The sequence below is a fragment of the Pristiophorus japonicus genome, chromosome 18, assembly GCF_044704955.1.
Source record: "Pristiophorus japonicus isolate sPriJap1 chromosome 18, sPriJap1.hap1, whole genome shotgun sequence".
NCBI classification, from domain to species: Eukaryota; Metazoa; Chordata; class Chondrichthyes; family Pristiophoridae; genus Pristiophorus; species Pristiophorus japonicus.
This window is the reverse complement of record NC_091994.1, coordinates 7,063,250-7,084,420: the sequence shown is the minus strand read 5'-3', so window position 1 is coordinate 7,084,420 and position 21,171 is coordinate 7,063,250. Positions and strand designations below refer to the sequence as shown.

Below are 21,171 nucleotides of genomic sequence, written 5' to 3'. Positions count from 1 at the left end.
TGATTCCGTCATTCACATCCCATCTCGACTCATCTTTTGTTTTTTTAACTTGTCCCATTACCATCTCATTTTGCCCCTCGTCCCTTTTGTCTCTCTAATCTCTCCTGTCTTCCACCCTAACACAGTCCTTCCCTTTTGGTCTTTCCCCCTTTCACTGTCCCTGCACTTCCTGAAGAATCTGTTACATCTCAAACTTTTCCCGTTCTGACGAAGGGTCATCGACCTGAAACGTTCACTCTGTTTCTCTCTCCACAGATGCTGCCTGACCCGCTGAGATTTCCAGCATTTTCTGTTTTTATTTTAGATTCCAGCATCCTTTTGGCTTTGTTTTAGAGCTGAACATAGTTGAGCTGGTGAAGGATAATTTTGACAAGTTATTCACCCTCAGAGAGGGAGGTTTCAGCGGGGAGCCCTTTAAGGGTTACAGGGCAGAGTGAAGAACCTGGACCAGTAATTTCAGATGCTCCAGGGCCACAGGAGGAGCGAACACAGCTGAAGGGCAAGTACAGGACGTCTGCCAGTAAGTATCTCTTCACACAGAGTGGTTAATTCCTGGGATGAGGGGGATTGTCCTATGAAGAGAGATTGAGTAGACTAGACCGATATTCTCTGGAGTTTAGAAGAATGAGAGGTGATCTCATTGAAACATACAACATTCTAACAGGGGCTTGACAGAGTAGATGCAGGGAGAATGTTTCCCCCGGGCTGGGGAGTCTGGAACCAGGGGTCACAGTTTCAGAATAAGGCGTCGGCCATTTAGGACTGAGATGAGGAGAAATTTCGTCACTTAAAGGGTGGTGAATCTTTGGAATTCTCTACCCCAGAGGGCTGTGGAGGCTCAGTCTTTGGGCATATTCAAGACAGAGATCGATAGGTTTTTGGATGTTAAGGGAATTCAGGGATATGGGGATCGGGCAGGAAAGTGGAGTTGAGGTAGAAGATCAGCCATGATCTCATTGAATGGCGGAGCAGGCTCGAAGGGCTGAATTGCCTACTGCATGGCTCCTAATTCTTATGTTCTGAATGGAAGGAAAAGTGTACCAAAGAAGGATGATTAAGGCCTGGATTACTTCACCAAGTAGTTGGATGCTGTTAGGAAAGACAGTCGGGATTGGTATTCAGGAAGGAGGAGATCAACTGAGCCCAAGAATCCAAACGTACCGTGTGATAGCAAATGGGTCTCTTGCATTAGTCAAGCTATTTCTTGTAGGTGGATAAATTGAGAATTACAGAATGAAGCCAACTGGCCCATTGAGTCTGTGCCAGCTCTTTCAAAGTAATCCAGTTAGTCCCGCTCGTGGGAAGATAGGAAGCATAGAAACATAAAAACATAGAAAATAGGTGCAGGACTAGGCCTGTTGGCCTTTCGAGCCTGCACCACCATTCAATAAGATCATGGCTGATCATTCACCTTAGTACCCCTTTCCTGCTTTCTCTCCATACCCTTTGATACTTTTAGCCGTAAGGGCCATATCTAACTCTCTCTTGAATATATCCAATGAACTGACATCAGCAACTCTCTGCGGTAGGGAATTCCACAGGTTAACAACTCTCTGAGTGAAGAAGTTTCTCCTCATCTCAGTTCTAAATGGCTTACACCTTATCCTTAGACTATGTCCCCTGGTCCTGGACTTCCCCAACATCGAGAACATTCTTCCTGCATCTAACCTGTCCAGTCCCGTCAGAATTTTATATGTTTCTATGAGATCGCCTCTCATCCTTCTAAACTCCAGTGAATACAGGCCCAGTCAATCCAGTCTCTCCTCATATGTCAGTCCTGCCATCCCGGGAATCAGTCTGGTGAACCTTCGTTGCACTCCCTCAATAGCAAGAATGTCCTTCTCAGATTAGGAAACCAAAACTGCACACAATATTCCAGATGAAGCCTCACCAAGGCCCTGTATAACTGCAGCAAGACCGCCATGCTCCTATACTCAAATCCCCTAGCTATGAAGGCCAACGTACCATTTGCCTTCTTCACCGCCTGCTGTACCTGCATGCCAACTCTCAATGATTGATGTACCATGACACCCAGGTTTCGTTGCACCTCCCCTTTTCCTAATCTGCCGCCATTCAGATAATATTCTACCTTCCTGTTTTTTGCCACCAAGGTGGATAACCTCACATTTATCCACATTATACTGCATCTGCCATGCGTTTGCCCACTCACCTAACCTGTCCAAGTCACCCTGCAGCCTCTTAGCATCCTCCTCACAGCTCACACTGCCACCCAGCTTAGTGTCATCTGCAAACTTGGAGATATTACACTCAATTCCTTCATCTAAATCATTAATGTATATTGTAAATAGCTGGGGTCCCAGCACTGAGCCCTGCAGCACCTCACTAGTCACTGCCTGCCATTCTGAAAAGGACCCCTTTATCCCGACTCTCTGCTTCCTGTCTGCCAACCAGTTCTCTATCCACGTCAATACATTACCCCCAATACCATGTGCTTTAATCTTGCATACGAATCTCTTGTGTGGGACCTTGTCAAAAGCCTTTTGAAAGTCCAAATACACCACATCCGCTGGTTCTCCCTTGTCCACTCTACTAGTTACATCTTCAAAAAATTCTAGAAGATTTGTCAAACATGATTTCCCTTTCATAAATCCATGCTGACTTGGACCGATCCTGTCACTGCTTTCCAAAAGTGCTGCTATTTTATCTTTAATAATTGACTCCAACATTTTCCCCACTACTGATGTCAGGCTAACCGGTCTATAATTACCCGTTTTCTCTCTCCCTCCTTTCTTAAAAAGTGGTGTTACATTAACTACCCTCCAGTCCATAGGAACTGATCCAGAGTCGATAGACTGTTGGAAAATGATCACCAATGCATCCACTATTTCTAGGGCCACTTCCTTAAGTACTCTGGGATGCAGACTATCAGGCCCCAGGGATTTATCGGCCTTCAATCCCATCAATTTCCCCAACACAATTTCCCACCTAATAAGGGTATCCTTCAGTTCTTCTCACTAGACCCTCGGTTCCCTAGTACATTCGGAAGGTTATTTGTGTTTTCCTTCGTGAAGACAGAACCAAAGTATTTGTTCAACTGGTCTGCCATTTCTTTGTTCCCCATTATAAATTCACCTGAATCTGACTGCAAGGGACCTACGTTTGTCTTCACTAATCTTTTTCTCTTCACATATCTATAGAAGCTTTTGCAGTCAGTTTTTATGTTCCCAGCAAGCTTCCACTCGTACTCTATTTCCCCCTCCTAATTAAACCCTTAGTCCTCCTCTGCTGAATTCTAAAATTCTCCCAGTCCTCAGGTTTGCTGCTTTTTCTGGCCAATTTATATGCCTCTTCCTTGGATTTAACACTATCCTTAATTTCCCTTGTTAGTCACAGTTGAGCCACCTTCCCCGTTTTATTTTTACTCCAGACAGGGATGAACAATTGTTGAAGTTCATCCACGTGATCTTTAAATGTTAGGAAACCAGAGGGCACAGATTTAAGGTGATTGGCAAAACATAGGAACAGTAGGCCCATTCAGCCCCTCGAGCCTGTTCCACCACTCAATGAGATCTTGGCTGATCTGTGACCTAACTCCATATACCTGCCTTTGCCCCATATCCCTTATACCTTTGGTTAACAAAAATCTCTCAATCTCCGATTTAAAATTAACAACTGATCGAGGATCAAATGCCATTTGCGGAAGAGAGTTCCAAACTCTGAGCAGTCTTTGTGTATGGAAGTTTTCCTAATTTCACTCCTGTAAGGTCTAGACTACTCCCCCGCTCTTGCCCCAGACCCCTGCAATTTTTTCTCCTTCAACTACTTATCCAATTCCCTTTGGAAGGCTAGTAGTGAATCTGCCTCCACCACCCTATCGGGCAGTGCGTTCCAAATCCTAACCACTCGCTGCGTAAAAATGTTTCTCCTCATGTCGCCTCTGGTTCTTTTGCCAACCACTTTAAATCTGTGCCCTCTGGTTACCGATCTCTCAGCCACTGGAAAAAGCTTCTCTTTATTTACTCTATCTAAACCCTTCGTGATTTTGAACATCTGTGTAATGTATGCACTGGTTGGCAGACAGGAAGCAAAGAGTGGGAATAAACGGGTCCTTTTCAGAATGGCAGGCAATTACTAGTGGGGTACCGCAAGGTTCAGTGCTGGGACCCCAGCTATTTACAATATACATTAATGATTTAGACGAAAGAATTGAATGTACTATCTCCAAGTTTGCAGATGACACTAAGCTGGGTGGCAGTGCGAGCTGTGAGGAGGCTGCAGGGTGACTTGGACAGGTTAGGTGAGTGGGCAAATGCATGGCAGATGCAGTATAATGTAGATAAATGTGAGGTTATCCACTTTGGTGGCAAAAACAGGAAGGCAGATTATTAACATAAGAAACATAAGAATTAGGAACAGGAGTAGGCCATCTAGCCCTTCGAGCCTGCTCCGCCATTCAATAAGATCATGGCTGATCTGGCCGTGGACTCAGCTCCACTTACCCGCCCGCTCCCCATAACCCTTAATTCCCTTATTGGTTAAAAATCTATCTATCTGTGACTTGAATACATTCAATGAGCTAGCCTCAACTGCTTCCTTGGGCAGAGAATTCCACAGATTCACAACCCTCTGGGAGAAGAAATTCCTTCTCAACTCGGTTTTAAATTGGCTCCCCCGTATTTTGAGGCTGTGCCCCCTAGTTCTAGTCTCCCCGACCAGTGCAAACAACCTCTCTACCTCTATCTTGTCTATCCCTTTCATTATTTTAAATGTTTCTATAAGATCACCCCTCATCCTTCTGAACTCCAATGAGTAAAGACCCAGTCTACTCAATCTATCATCATAAGGCAACCCCCTCATCTCCGGAATCAGCCTAGTGAATCGTCTCTGTACCCCCTCCAAAGCCAGTATATCCTTCCTTAAGTAAGGTGACCAAAACTGCACGCAGTACTCCAGGTGAGGCCTTATCAATACCCTGTACAGTTGCAGCAGGACTGAATGGCGGCAGATTAGGAAAAGATGAGGTGCAACAAGACCTGGGTGTCATGATACATCAGTCATTGAAAGTTGGCATGCAGGTACAGCAGGCAGTGAAGAAGGCAAATGGCATGTTGGCCTTCATCGCGAGGGGATTTGAGTATAGGAGCAGGGAGGTCTTGCTGCAGTTGTACAGGGCCTTGGTGAGGCCACACCTTGAGTATAGTGTGCAGTTTTGGTCTCCTAATCGGAGGAAGGACATTCTTGCTATTGAGGGAGTGCAGCAAATGTTCACCAGACTGATTCCCGGGATGGCAGGACTGACATATGAAGAAAGACTGGATCGACTAGGCTTATATTCACTGGAATTTAGAAGAATGAGAGGGGATCTCATAGAAGCATATAAAATTCTGCCGGGATTGGACAGGTTAGATGCAGGAAGAATGTTCCTGATATTGGGGAAGTCCAGAACCAGGGGTCACAGTCTAAGGATAAGGGGTAATCCATTTAGAACCGAGATGAGGAGAAACTTTTTCACCCCGAGAATTGTGAACCTGTGGAATTCTCTACCACAGAAAGTTGTTGAGGCCAATTCGTTGGATATATTCCAAAGGAAGTTAGATGTGGCCCTTACAGCTAAAGGGATCAGGGGGTATGGGGAGAAGGCAGGAGTGAGGTACTGAAGTTGCATGATCAGCCGTGATCATATTGAATGGTGGTGCAGGCTCGAAGGGCTGAACGGCCTACTCCTGCACCTACTTTCTATGTTTCTATGCACCTGTGAGTAAGCTTGGTGGTTTGTAGAGCTGTTGAGTTGGGAGTGGCTTAGCCAGTCACGTGATGTTCACAAGACTCAATAAAACCCCAGCCAGTTGGGTTCGGGGGATCCACGATGAGGCAGGTGGTTGTGAGCCTGGTGGATGAAGTGGTAATGTGTAGTGTGATTGTTAAACCTTTTGCTAATAAACCAACTAGTTCTTAATAGCAATGTGTTGCTATGAATTCTTAAACAAAGAACCCATGTAGCAAATACTTTACAGCCTCTATCACATCTCCTCTGAGCCTTCGCTGCTCCAAGGAGAATATTTATGCTCTAAAATCATGTAAATTCTACTTAGAGAATCCAAAGTCATCAGTGACAGCTGCCTTGTGCTCTTGTACTTTATTCTTTAGTTTATACTTTGGTGTAATTTATGTTCCATGTGACTTTTAAGACACTGAGAAGATAGACGAGCAACTTGCTCCGATGAGCCTCTCAATGTAATTCTATAATCAAAGGGTAGAGGGTGCATGAGGCTAGCAGCTGCTGATTATTCTGGTCTGTATTTCCTTCTCTTCATAGAATCACAGAACGGTTACAGCATGGAAGGAGGCCATTCGGCCCGTCGAGCCCGTGCCCGCTCTCTGCAAGAGCACCTCAGCCAGTCCCACTCCCCCCCCGCCCTTTCCCCGTAGCCCTGCAATGTTTTTCCCTTCAGGCACTTATCCAACTCCCTTTTGAAAGCCACGATTGAGTCTGCCTCCACCACCCTCTCAGGCGGCGCATTCCAGATCCTAACCACTCGCTGCGCAAAAACGTTTTTCCTCATGTTGCCTTTGGTTCTTCTGCCAATCGTTAAATCTGTGTCCTCTGGTTCTCGACCCTTCCCCCAATGGGAACAGTTTCTCTCGAGTTCCTCTGTCCAGACCCCTCATGAAATCTCTTCTCGACCTTCTCTGCTCCAAGGAGAACAACCCCAGCTTCTCCAGTCCATCCACGTAACTGAAGTCCCTCATTCCTGGAACCATTCTCGTAAATCTTTTCTGCTCCCTCTCTAAGGTCTTCACATCCTTCCTAAAGTGTGGTGCCCAGAATTGGACACAATGCTCCAGTTGAGGCCGAACCAGTGTTTATACAGGTTCATCATAACTTCCTTGCTTTTGTACTCTATGCCTCTATTTATGAAGCCCAGGATCCTGTCTGGAATTATTAACGCTTTGTCAACCTGCCCTGTCACCTTCAACAATTTGTGCCAGTTCGCACTGTCCCTGCACCCCCTTTAGGATTGTACCCTTTAGTTTATATTGCCTCTCATCATTTATATTGCTTCTCTTCCTCAGGAGCAGTAGTCTCGCCTCAAAAACGCTCCCTTCCTTCTCCCTACATTCTAACTCATTATTCTAGTGTCAGCTGTGGCTCAGTGGGCAGCACTCTTGCCTTCTGAGTCAGAAGGTTGTGGGTTCAAGTCCCACTTAAGCACAAAAATCTAGGCTGACACTCCCAGTGTAATGCTGAGGGAGTACTGCACTGTTGGAGGTGTGCTGTCTTTTGGATGAGATGTTAAACCGAGGCCCTGTCTGCCCCCCTCAGGTGGATATAGAAGATCCCACTTCACTATTTCGAAGAAAAGCAGGGGAGTTCTCCCTGGGGGCCAATATTTATCCCTCAATCAACGTAACAAAAATAGATTATCCGGTTATTATCACATTGCTGTTTGTGGGAGCTGGCTGTGGTTTCCCACATTACAACAGTGACTACACTTTAAAAGGACTTCATTGGCTGTAAAGCGCTTTGGGATGTCTGGTGGTCGTGAAAGGCGCTATATAAATGCAAGTCTTTCTTTCTTTTTCTTTTTCCCCAGCACCGCAAGAGTTTGCCACCCTTCCCTCTGCATTCCACAAACTTGCAGTCAGCTCACCGCTGCTCCATAAAGAAAGAACTTGCATTTATATGGCACCGTTTGCCGTGGAAGTGTGGTCACTGCGGTAAAGTAGAGAAACGCGGCGGCCAATTTGCGCACAGCAAGCACTGAGATAATAATAAGAACATAAGAAATAGGAGCAGGAGTAGGCCATACGGCCCCTCGAGCCTGCTCCGCCATTTAATACGATCATGGCTGATCCGATCATGGACTCTGCTCCACTTCCTTATGGCCAGCTCCCCATAGCCCTTTATTCCCTTATCTTTTAAGAAACTGTCTATTTCTGTCTTAAATTTATTCAATGTTCCAGCCCCACAGCTCTCTGAGGCAGCGAATTCTACAGATCCACAACCCTCTGAGAGAAGAAATTTCTCCTCATCTCTGTTTTAAATGGGCGGCCCCTTATTCTAAGACCATGCCCTCTAGTTCTAGTCTGCCCCATCAGTGGAAACATTCTCTCTGCATCCACCTTGTCAAACCCCCTCATAATCTTATACGTTTCGATAAGATCACCTCTCATTCTTCTGAACTCCAATGAGTAGAGGCCCAACCTACTCAACCTTTCCTCATAGATCAACCCCCTCATCTCTGGAATCAACCGAGTGAACCTTCTCTGAACTGCCTCTAAAGCAAGTATATCCTTTTGTAAATATGGAAAGCAAAACTGCACGCAGTATTCCAGGTGTGGCCTCACCAATACCCTGTATAGCTGTGGTAAGACGGGTTTATCCGTTTTAGTGATGTTAGTTGAGGGATAAATATTGGCCCCAGGAGCATTGTTCTCTGTAAGCTGCACTTCCTTCTGCTGTGCCTGTTTCTTTTAGCGCACGGTCACTTTAAACATGGCGGGATTTACAACAGAGAAGGCGATGAGCAGCCTGATCAGGACCTTTCCCATCACTGTGTGGCCGCTTAGAGGGAACATCGGGGAGAACTCCCCAGCTCTTCTTCGATTTTCCTCGGTGCCGTGGGATCTTTTACACCTACCGAGAGGGCAGAGGGGCGTCAGTTTAATCTCTCATCCAAAAGGTGGCACCTCCAACAGTGCAGCACTCCCTCAGTACTGGAGCCATAGCTTAGATTACATACTCAAATCTCTGGAGTGGGACTTGAATCCATGACCTTCGGAGTCAGGAGTGTTATCACTGAGCCAATAAAGAAAGCCATGTATTTATATAGTGCCATTCACAACAACCAGATGTCTCAAAGCACTTTATAGCCAATGAATTACTTTTGGAGTGCAGTCACTGTTGTAAGGTAGGAAAGACAGCAGCTGATTTGCACACAGTAAGCTTGTCACAAACAGCAATGTGATAATGACCAGATAATCTCCCTCAGCACTGCACGGAGAGTGTCAGCCTAGATTTTTGTGCTCCAGTCTCTGGAGCGGGAACTTGCATCCATGACCTTCGGACTCAGAGGCAAGAGTGCTGCCCACTGAGCCACAGCTGACACCCTGACATGTAGGCTCCATAGGATGCATTATACTAGAGGCAGGCGAGAGAGACTCCCTCCTCTGGGCAGTGCCCAGTTGTACAACGACAAACTTGACATTGGTGCAAAGCTGATTCACTTTGTAGTGTAAACCTGAAGCAGAATGAAACCCCCTCTTCCAGGTCATGATGCTAAGGTTGCAGTGCAATTGCAGCCTTATTTATCTCATCTCTTTCCTCTTTTTCACCTCAGCATGTCTTACACTGTAAATCTTCTTAACCCTTCACTTAGGATGACCCATGTCCTGCCATTCTGTAGGATAACCTATGCCCCGTCATTCCATAGGATGACCTATACCCTCTCACCCATGGGATGATCTACATCCTCTCACCCATGGGATGACCTATACCCTCTCACCCATAGGATGACCTATACCCTCTCACCCATGGAATGACCTATACCCTCTCACCCATGGGATGACCTATACCCTCTCACCCATAGGATGACCTATACCCTCTCACCCATGGGATGACCTATGCCCTGTCACTCCATAGCAGTGTTGGCTAGTGGCCTGCTTCTGGTGATGTTCCTTCTGCCATCCAGCTCTGACCAACCCGACCATCATCACTCTCACTCCGACCGCTGTTGGAGAGAGAGAAAAGCTTCTTATCCAGCCGCAAGTGGCCTCAATGCTCGTCTCTTGCGCCTGCAACTCTCCCAAACCCATTTTGAAGCCTTGCAGACATCAGGGAGAGGCGATTTTTCACCCCCTCAGTCTACAGTGACATTGAACCGAGTGTGAGAGATGGAAGGGCAGCTCGCTAGCCCGAGGTCCAACATACACCAAGACAGCTCAGGATGGTTCGGAGACACAGTTGCAGTGACTTGCAGGATAGCTGCCCGTGCTAGATGTTATAACACTTACCAGGAAATTCATCGCATAGGCAAGCTGTTTCGCAACCTCCAGTTTCCAGCTAATATTGACACAGCTTTTGTTTTTATTCTTTTTCAAGTATATGTCCAGGGCTCCGTACTTCACGAACTCCTGCACCATGATATCTGTAAGGTAGTGGGAGTGAATTAAAGGCACAGACACTGTGTGGCTACCAATTGGAATGCCTGAAGAATGCTTGCTGTTTGAATGGAAGTGCACATTGGCTGTTTTTAAGGTTGTTATAACTCAATGTGCTGCCCATCCTACCATCGTCCATCACTCTCATTTCCTCCACATAACACCAACTTGTATTTATATAGCGCCTTTAACGTAGTAAAACATCCCAAGCTGCTTCACAGGAGTGATTGATGATCAAACAAAATTTGACACTGAGCCACAGAAGGAGATATTTGTACAAGGGGTGGTTTTAAGGGATGCCTTTAAGAAAGAAAGAGAGCTAAAGAGGCAGAGAGGCTTCGGGAGAGAATTTTAAAAAGAAAATATTTATTCATTCCCAGGATGTGGGCATCGCTGGCAAGGCTGGCATTTATTGCCCATCCCTAATTGCCCCTTGAGAAGGTGGTGGTGAGCCGCCTTCTTGAACCGCTGCAGTCCGTGTGGTGAAAGTGCTCCCACAGTGCTGTTAGGGAGGGAGTTCCAGGATTGTGACCCAGCGACGATGAAGGAACGGTCGATATATTTCCAAGTGAGGAGGGTGTGTGACTTGGAGGGGAACGTGGAGGTGGTGGTGTTCTCATGCGCCTGCTGCCCTTGTCCTTCTAGGGGGTAGAGGTCGCGGGTTTGGGAGGTGCTGCCGAAGAAGCCTTGGCGAGTTGCTGCAGTGCGTCTTGTAGATGGTACACACTGCAGCCAGGGGGCGCCGGTGGTGGAGGGAGTGAGTGTTTAAGGTGGTGGATGGGGAGCCGATCAAGCGGCTGCTTTGTCCTGGATGGTGCCGAGTTTCTTGAGTGTTGTTGGAGCTGCAACTCATCCAGGCAAGTGGAGAGTGTTCCATCACACTCCTGACTTGTGCCTTGTAGATGGTGGAGAGGCTTTGGGGAGTCAGGTGGTTTGCCTGATGTGAGCGGCTCCCCGTGATAATCTGATTGAATGGCGAAACAGGTTCGAGGGGTTGAATGGCCTGCTCCTGTTCCTGTCACAGTACAGCGTGTTACAATGAGGGCTTTTTAATAATTCACATTTTAATGGTGGCATAGTGGTTATGTTACTGGATTAGTCATCCAGTGGCCTAGTTGAATGACCTGGGAGCTGAGTTCAAATCCCACCATGGCAGCTGGGGAATTTAAATTCTGTGAATAAATAAAACGTAAAATAAAAAGCTAGTCACAGTAATGGTGACCATGAGATTAACAGATTGTCGTTAAAAACCCATCTGGTTCACTGATGTCATTTCAGGAAGGAAATCTGCCGTCCTTACCCGGTCTGTCCCATATGTGACTCCAGACCCACAGCAATGTGGTTGATTCTTAAACTGCCCTGTGAAATGGCCCAGCGAGACACTCAGTTGTATTCAAGAAGGTGACTCACCACCACCTTCTCACGAGCAATTAGGGATGGGCAATAAATGGCGGCCTTGCCAGCAACGCCCACATCCAATGAATACATTTTTTTTTTTAATTGTCACTGGAAAAAAATGAAAGATGACAATTCGATCAGGCACCGTGAAAATTCCAAGACTCACTTTCTTTGCTGACTGCACAGATTCCATAAACCAGGATGAGATGTTTGTGAGAAACTTGACTCATTACACTGGCTGCCTCAAAGAATGACTGTGAGGGTAAAAAAAAAAGAATTCAGGTTTGATCAAGCGATGCAACTTAACACTGTGGTTATAATAATCATAGAATCATAGAATGGTTACAGCACATTTTCTGCACCCTCTCTAAGGCCTTCACATTCTTCCTAAATTGTGGTGCCCAGAATTTGACACAATGCTCCAGTTGAGGCCGAACCAGTATTTTATACAGGTTCTTCATAACTTCCTTACTTTTGTACTCTATGCCTCTATTTATGAAGCCCAGGATCCTGTATGGCTTTTTTTTTTAACCCCTTTCTCAACCTGCCCTGCCACCTTCAACGATTTGCACACATATACCCCCAGGTCTCTCGGTTCATGCACCCACTTTAGGATTGTACCCTTTAGTTTATATTGCCTCTCCTCATTCTTCCTACCAAAATGTATCACTTCGCACTTTTCTGCGTTAAACTTCATCTGCCACGTGCCCGCCCATTCCACCAGCCTGTCTATGTCCTCCTGAAGTCTATCATTACCCTCCTCACTGTTCACTATACTTCCAAGTTTTGTGTTATCTGCAAGTTTTGAAATTATGCCCTGTACACCCAAGTCCAAGTCATTAATATATATCAACAAAAGCAGTGGTCCCAGTACCGACCCCTGGGGAACACCACTGTATACCTTCCTCCAGACCGAAAAACAACCGTTCACCACTACACTCTGTTTCCTGTCACTGAGCCAATTCCGTATCCATGCTGCCACTGGCCCTTTTATTCCAGAGGCATCAATTTTGATGGCAAGCCTCCAATCTCCTCCAGCCACATATTATCTCCCAGTGTTCGGTTTCTCTGGCTCTGGCCTCCTATGCAACCTCCCTGCCCAACCCCCCCTCCCCCCTCTAATCCCTGAAAATCCTTCTCTAAACATCTGTGGCTTTCCATCTCTTTCCGCTCCTGTACCTCTCAAAACCCAATTTTGACCACGTTTTCAGTCACCAATCTAATCTCGCTCTTCGCCCTTCGATATCTGTTGTCCTCAGTGCCAGCGATTCAATGCACTGAGCATAGGGACAAGAGGAGTTCATTCAGCCCCTCGAGCCTGTTCCGCCATTCAATTAGATCATGGCTGATCTGCATTTTAGCTCCATTGGTTCCGTGACCCTTAATACCTTTGCCTAACAATAATCGATCAATCTCAGCTTTGGCATTTTCAACTGACTCCCCCAGCTTCAACAGCTTTGTTGGGGGAGAGAGTTGCAGATTCCCACGGCCCTTTGTGTGAAGAAATGCTTCCTGACATCACCCCTGAACAGCCTGGCTCTCATTTTAAGGTCCTGCCCCTTGTTCTGGACTCCCCCCCCACCAGAGGGAATAGTTTCTCTCGATCTACCCCATCAACTCCTTTAATCATCTTAAACACCTCGATCAGATCGTCCCCTTAATCTTCAGCTGAGGAAAGTCCCTGGGGACCAGAATGGAACGCGGGGGAGTTACCTCGGCGTAGTTCCTGTGCGTGTGATCCAGGACTTTCAGTAACACGTCCATCTGGTAAAAGTCACAATCTGCGTTTCCCTCTCTTGTTCCTTTGAAGATCTTGGTAAAGGTGCCTTGACCCAGACTCTCACCCTGTTGTGAATGAAGCAAGGTCTGACCATTAATACAAAAGAAACAATACTGCGGATGCTGGAATCGGAAATAAAAACAGAAAATGCTGGAAATACTCAGCGGGTCAGGCAACATCTGCAGAGAGAGAAACAGAGTTAACGTTTCAGGTTGGTGACCTTAGTCAGAACTGGCAACAATTCGAAAGGTAACAGATTCTTAAGGCTACACCTTGAATATTGTGTATAGTTTTGGTCTCCTAATCTGAGGAAGGACATTCTTGCTATTGAGGGAATGCAGCGAAGGTTCACTAGACTGAATCCCGGGATGGCAGGACCGACATATGAAGAAAGACTGGTTCGACTAGGCTTATATTCACTGGAATTGAGAAGAATGAGAGGGGATCTCATAGAAACATAGATAGGTTAGATTGCAGGAAGAATGTTTCTGATGTTGGGGAAGTCCAGAACCAGGTATTACAGTCTAAGGATAAGGGGTAAGCCATTTAGGACCTAGATGAGGAGAAACTTCTTCACTCAGAGAGTTGTGAACCTGTGGAATTCTCTACTACAGAAAGTTGTTGAGGCCAGTTCGTTAGATATATTCAAAAGGGAGTTAGATGTGGCCCTTACGGCTAAAGGGATCAAGGGGTATGGAGAGAAAGCAGGAATGGGGTACTGAAGTTGCATGATCAGCCATGATCATATTGAATGGTGGTGCAGGCTCGAAGGGCCGAATGGTCTACTCCTGCACCTATTTTCTATGTTTCTATGTTTATAATGTAAACTGTAACGCTGTAATTACACCCTACCGCCAGTGGAGGTGCTGCAGGCCCAACAACTGTGGAACTTGCATTGGAAATATTAAATAAATATTTACAGCACAGATAAAGGCCATTCAGCCCAACTGGTCCGTGTCGGGGTTTATGCTCCACACGAGCCTCCTCCCACTCTCTTTATCTCACCCCATCAACATATCCTTCTATTCCTTCTATTATATTTGCAGAAAAGATTTACGAGAATGATTCCAGGGATGAGGGACTTCAGTTACGTGGATAGACTGGAGAAGCTGGGGTTGTTCTCCTTGGAGCAGTGAAGGTTGAGAGGAGATTTGATCGAGGGGTTCAAAATCATGAGGGGTCTGGACAGAGTGGAGAGAGAGAAACTGTTTCCATTGGTGGAAGGGTCGAGAACCAGAGGACACAGATTTAAGGTGATTGACATATGATCCCAAGGCGACATGAGGGAAAACGTTATTTTACGCAGCGAGTGGTTAGGATCTGGAATGTGCTACCTGACAGGGAGGTGAAGGCAGACTCAATCATCTTTCAAATGGAAGTGATAAGTATCGGAAGGGAAGGGCAGGGGAGTGGGACTAGCTCAGAGTTGGCACAGGCTTGATGGGCCCAATGGCCTTCTTCCGTGCTGTAACCATTCTGATTCCTTTCTCCCTCATGTGTTTATCCAACTTCCCCTTAAATGCATCGACACTTCACCTCAACCACTCCCTGTGGCAGCGAGTTCCACATTCTCACCACTCTCTGGGTAAAGAAGATGCTCCTGAATTCCCTATTGGATTTATTGGTGACTATCTTATATTGATGGTCCCATGGTCCAAGAGGTGGAACCAAGAGTCTGTCCCATTATAAGACAAATGATGAGCTGTCGGTGGGACTCCCTAAACCAGAGTTCCCTGCCTGGCCCGGGATAGGTGGTGGCTGATATTCTGAATGAGTTGAGGTGTGCAGCATTGCCAAGGGCATGTGTGTCTGCCCAAGTGCTTTATTGGAACAGTCAAAGGTTGGTTTAAGGGGTGGGGGCAAGGGTAATGGACTAGACAACCCCCGTTCTCCACGGGCAGGCAGAGATGGCCGATTTCCCACTGGCATGGGATGGGCAAACCCCCAAATGTGCCCCAGTTAGCCCCATGGCCATGAGGTGCCCTCTGTGGCAGGGTTCAGTGATGGTGGGCACCACTAGGGCACAGCTCCAGCACAACTACTGGGATCACCGCCCGTGGAATTCCCGAGTCATCATGTTCTCTGATCAGCCAGTATATACACCCTCATATAAATGGCCCAAAGTGAAAGCAATTTTACAGTCTATACGTATGGTCTGTAAATAAAGATATTACAGTGATGATAAAATAATGAGGAGCCTAGATAGAGTAGATGGGAAGGACCTATTTCCCTTAGCAGAGGAGTCAGTAACCAGAGGGCATAGATTTAAAGTAATGGGTAGAAGGTTTAGAGGGGATTTGAGGGGAACTTTTTTCACCTAGAGGGTGGTGGGGATCTGGAACACACGGCCTGAAAGGGTGGTAGAGGCAGAAACCCTCACCACATTTAAAAAGTACTTGGATGTGCACATGAAGTGCCGTAACTTGCGAGGTTACAGACCTAGAGCTGGAAAGAGGGATTAGGCTGGGTAGCTCTTGGTCGGCCGGCACGGACACGATGGGCCGAAATGGCCTCCTTCCGTGCTGTAACTTTCTATGATTCTGTTATTCTATAACCCATGTAACAGTCAACATGGGTTTTCATTGGCCAAAGCAGGTTTTTGGTGCCATATCTCACAGAGTCCACAGACAGAGTGTGTGATATCAACAAGTATAATTTCACCTCTTGGAACAAATTCCACACTTTGCTGCACCAATTAGTTGCGTGAAATAATCTGAAGAGATTCTATGTGCATGCGTGTATCCAGTGCTTCTCCGAGTTACGGTTATGGGCAAAAGAAAAGAAAGAACTAGCATTAATATAGCGCCTTTCACAACATCAGGACGTCTCAAAGCGCTTTACAGCCAATTAAGTACTTTTTGGAGTGTAGTCACTGTTGTAGCGTGGGAAATGCAGCAGCCAATTTGTGCACAGCAAGCTCCCACAAACAGCAATGTGATAATGACCAGATCATCTGTTTTTTTGTTATGATGGTTGAGGGATAAATATTGGCCCCAGGACACCGGGGATAACTCCCCTGCTCTTTTTTGAAATAGTGCCGTGGGATCTTTTACGTTCACTGTTTAGGGCAGAAGGGGTTCGGTTTAACGTCTCACCTGAAAGAGTTCTCCTCGGTGACTTGGCCAATATTTATCCCTCAATCAACATCACTAAAACAGATGATCTGAGTCATTATCCCATTGCTGTTTGTGGGAGCTTGCTGTGCGCAAATGGGCTGCTGCGTTTCCCACATTACAACAGTGACTACACTCCCAAAGTACATCATTGGCTGTAAAGCGCTTTGAGGCGTCTTGTGGTCGTGAAAGGCGCTATATAAATGTAAGTCTTTCTTAAACGTAAATCTTTCTTTTAACAGATGAACTGTCCGCACACTTAGGATCTTTTATGTCCACCTGAGAGAGCTGTAACTGAACATGAAATTGGGACAGTCAGTCAGAATGGCACAAGAGGTTTTGCAATGAAACCAGCTGACCAGCAGAATAAAGTTGACAATTATAACAAGGACATGCATTACACATTGAACAATGAGACCCACAACAACAAGAACATCCTGCATTTATATCGCGCCTTTAACAACGTCCTGAGCAATCTTCCCTCTAATATGTTTTTGGGCGAGTGGCCCCTTTATCGGGCTGAGCGGCCCGTTCAAGTTTCTGCGCATGCGCAATGTTTCTATTTGAAAAGCCGATGATCTGGCCGCGCAGGACCTCCAGACCGCTGCAGAGCTTAACGGGTCCCAAGGCGTTTCACAGCAGCGTAATCTGACGAAAAAATTGACACCGAGCCACATAAGGAGGTATTAGGACAGGTGACCAAAAAGAAGTCGGTTTTAACAACAACAACTTGTATTTAGATAGCGCCTTTAACGCAGTGAAACGTCTGAAGGCGCTTCACAGGAGTGTTATGAGACAAAACAATTGACACCGAGCCACATAAGGAGAAATGAGCGTAGGTGACCAAAAGCTTGGTCAAAGAGGTAGGTTTTAAGGAGCGTCTTGAAGGTGGAGAGAGAGGGAGAGAGGCGGAGAGGTTTAGGGAGGGAATTCCAGAGCTTGGGGCCCAGGCAACAGAAGGCACGGCCACCAATGGTTGAGCGATTACAATCAGGGATGCTCAAGTGGGCAGAATTAGAGGAGCGCAGACATCTCGGGGGGGGTGGGGGGTTGAGGGGCTGGGGGAGATTAGAGAGATAGGGAGGGAGCGAGGCCATGGAGGGGTTTGAAAGTAAGGATGAGAATTTTGAAATCGAGGCGTTGCTTAACCAGAAGCCAATGTAGGTCAGCGAGCACAGGGGGTGATGGGTGAGTGGGACTTGGAAGCGAGTTAGGGCATGGGCTGCCGAGTTTTGGATCACCTCTTGTTTACATAAGGAGTGTCTTAAAGGAGGAAAGAGAGGTGGGGAAATTTAGGGAGGGAATTCCAGAGTGTAGGGCCTCGACAGCTGAAGGTTATTTTCGAGAACCAGAACAATGAACTGTTTGTTGAACTTAGCTCATGACTGCATTCTCACCGTGGTGAAATCCAAACACATCACGGTGTCACTCACTTGAAACTGCGTCAGCCTGGGTTCTGAGGTTATCGTTACAGGAAAATATATATTTCTATTTCACGTTACATATCTTCTACAGGCACTGAAGTAGTTCGTTCTGTGATTATGCAATCCTTATACTCCAATAACTCACTCTCTGTCACAGTCTTCAGCGCCATAGAATTTTACAGCACAGCAGGTGGCCATTCGGCCCATCGTGTCTGTGCCGGCTCTTGGTTGGAGCAGCCCAGAACTAATCCCACTAGCCCTGCCCTTGCACCCGACACCAGTACCTTCTTCTGCACCAAATATCTATCCCATTTTTCCATAAAAGATGCAATGGATTCTCCCTCAACCACGTTCTGTGGCAAAGCACCCCATCGCCTAGATGGGTCGGAGAGGAAGTTCCCAAATTTTTCCCCCCAAATTGGCCTGGGTTTTATTTCTGATTTTTTTTTTGCCTCTCCCAGGGTTTCGGATGGGGGTGGAGTGTATACTTTGAGATACGCAAGGTAACGCAATTGTGTGGGACAGGCTCGATGGACCAGAGGGTCTTTACCTGTCCGGCATTTTTCGTATGTCCTTATGCCCCCACAAACCTTCCACTAAAGACATTTCTTCCTGCTCCTTCCCCTCATTTCCTTAGCGACAATGTTAAATTGATGACCACTCATTACTGGTTCCCCGACCAGAGAAAATAGACTAACCCTATTCACGCTATCGAAACTGTCCATCATGCTCCAGTTTATCGACACTACCACTGTCACTGTTCCTCTGAATGTTAGATACTTGTCACTCTAAATTCCGTAAGTGTCCTACAAACTCTTTCTCCGCTCGCTGTGTTGAAATCCAGGGTTGTCACATTCATTCTTTCCAATTCATTCCTTCTCCAGGCCCTCAAAACTGTGGAACTCCTCACTTCCCTCGATCCTCCCTTCCACTTATCAGCCGTAGCTCAGCGGGTAGCACCCTCGCCTCGGAGTCAGAGAGTTGTGGGTGCCACTCTGGAGACCTGAGCACATGTCTCCGCTCAAGGAAGATATCAGAGTGACCAATAGCCAAGCGGCTGTGATCTACCAGCCCCCCTCCTCCAGAGACCTGAGCACAAATATCTAGGCTGACACTCCCGGTGCAGTGCTGAGGGAGCGCTGAACTGTTGGAGGTGCCGTCTTTCGGATGGGATGTTAAACCAAGGTCCCTCTGCCCTCTCAGGCGGACATAAGAACATAACAACATAAGAAATAGGAGCTGAATGGGTCATTTGGCCCCTTGAGCCTGCTCCACCATTCAATAAGATCATGGCTGATCTGATCTTGGCCTCAACACCACTTCCCTGCCCGCTCCCCATAACCCTTGACTCCCTTATCATTCAAAAATCTGTCTATCTCCACCTTAAATATACTCAATGACCCAGCCTCCACAGCTCCCCGGGGTAGAGAATTCCAAAGATTCACGACCCTCTGAGAGAAGAAATTCCTCAATACTGTTTTAAATGGGTGACCCCTTATTCTGAAACTATGCCCCCTAGTTCTAGATTCCCCCACGAGGGGAAACATCCTCTCTGCATCTACCCTGTCAAGCCCCCTCAGAAACTTATACGTTTCAATAAGATCACCTCTCATTCTTCTAAACTCCAATGAGTATAGGCCCAACCTGCTCAACCTTTCCTCATATGACAACCCCTTCATCTCAGGAATCAACCAAGTGAACCTTCTCTGAACCACCTCCATGGTAGTATTTGAGGAAGAGCAGGGGGAGTTATCCCTGGTGTTCTGAGTCTCAATATTTATCCCTCAATTAACGTCACTAAAAAACAGATGATCTGGTCATTGTCACATTGCTGTTTCTGAGAGCTTACTGCTCTCGGCAATGAGGCTCGAGGTGCTCAGCGCCCTCCCGGATGCACTTCCGTGCATCCGGGAGGGCGCTGAGCACCTCGAGTCCCGTCGCCGAGAGCATGCAGAAATCAAGCGCAGGCAGCGGAAAGAGCGTGCTGCAAACCTGTCCCACCCTCCCTTACCCTCAACGGCTATCTGCCCCACCTGTGACAGGGACTGTGGCTCTCGTATTGGACTGTTCGTCCACCTAAGGCCTCATTTTAAGAGTGGAAGCAAGCCTTCCTCGATTCCCAGGGACTGCCTATGAATAAATGATTGTGCACAAACTGGCTGCTGTGTTTCCCACACTGACTATACTTAAAAAGTACTTCATTGGCTGTAAAATCTTTCTCACCTTTCCTCCTGTAATCTACAGCTTTCAATATACCGGTTTGTCCTCACCTAACCTGTATTTCTTGGAAACTGGGTGTTGCAAGCTACAAGACTTTCACTTCTGGGTTCAAAGACAGCACCGGCACGGGTCCTGCGTACAATGAATTTAGACAATCTCCGTCCGTCTCCGAGTCGTTCGGGGCTACGGCACGAAACTGTTCCAAATTTGGCACTCAGCCTCGCTCAGAACTGGGAGAAGGTCGCACTGCCGTAGTGAGCGATGTTGGTGTATTTTGTTGGGGGGAGAGTAGAGGGAGCGTTAATCTGCCCCTCGCTGTACTACACCTGACCCGGGTGTGCCTGATACTGAGTGCCGGGAATCGGACATTCCTCACCTTAATCCTTGATAGGAACATAAATATAAAAGGAACAAAAATATTCAAGCTTGACATCACCTCGCCCTCCCACTCTCTGAGTTGCAAGTGCACCTGAGCGTGAAATTGCAGCACCAGGTTGGCTAAATTCATTGCCATGGTAATTGGGGTGGATTTTCGGCTGTCCTATTTTCGGGGCGGGGGATTTATCGCCCGGTTAAAGTTGGCGCTTTGCGGAGCAACTTTTGCAATTTGGGCCCTGCGCCGGGCGCAAAGGGAGGCGTTGTACGACTTTTTCCGGCGCAAAAACGGGACCCTCGCCAACGTTAGTGCGGGGCCGGGAGCGCTCTGAGAGAGGCCTTGGGAAAACATTCACCAAGGTATTCAAAAAACATTGCCAGCCTCCTTTACAACGTAAATCGCTGCAAAAAATAAATAAATGAGTAACAACGGGAACTTAGTTTTTTTGCAGTTTATCCAACTCACCGCCGTCGGCACGGCCGGCCGCTGTGTTTTCCCGGCGGGCATCGCTGGGGCGCGTTTCGCGGCGTACGGCTCGGGTGAGTCTCGAAACCCGGACGGTGTCGCAATGCCAGCCGGTGCAGCTCTCTCCGGCGTTGTGTCTAAGCAAAACACCGACCCGAGGATCACGCCCGGACGCAAAAGAGCTCACCGCCCCATTTTTCGCCGCGGAGGGTCAAAAGCCGGCGATAAACCGGGTCGCAAATGACCCGGAAACCAATGATTTGACCCTTCGTA

At 47.1% G+C, this 21,171-nt stretch overlaps 1 protein-coding gene across 6 annotated transcripts in view; it reads right to left on the bottom strand.

The window, feature by feature from the left end:
• Window positions 1-21,171, bottom strand: part of LOC139228531 (tyrosine-protein kinase JAK2-like) — a 112,078-nt gene that overhangs the window by 26,450 nt on the left and 64,457 nt on the right. For all 6 annotated transcript variants that reach the window (XM_070859611.1, XM_070859610.1, XM_070859613.1 and 3 more), the window contains 3 exons: window positions 13,234-13,365; window positions 11,687-11,774; window positions 9,976-10,109 (listed from right to left, as the gene is read on the bottom strand). In XM_070859611.1, coding sequence (XP_070715712.1) covers window positions 9,976-10,109; window positions 11,687-11,774; window positions 13,234-13,365 — 354 coding nt within the window. The remainder of the gene's footprint in view (window positions 1-9,975; window positions 10,110-11,686; window positions 11,775-13,233; window positions 13,366-21,171) is intronic.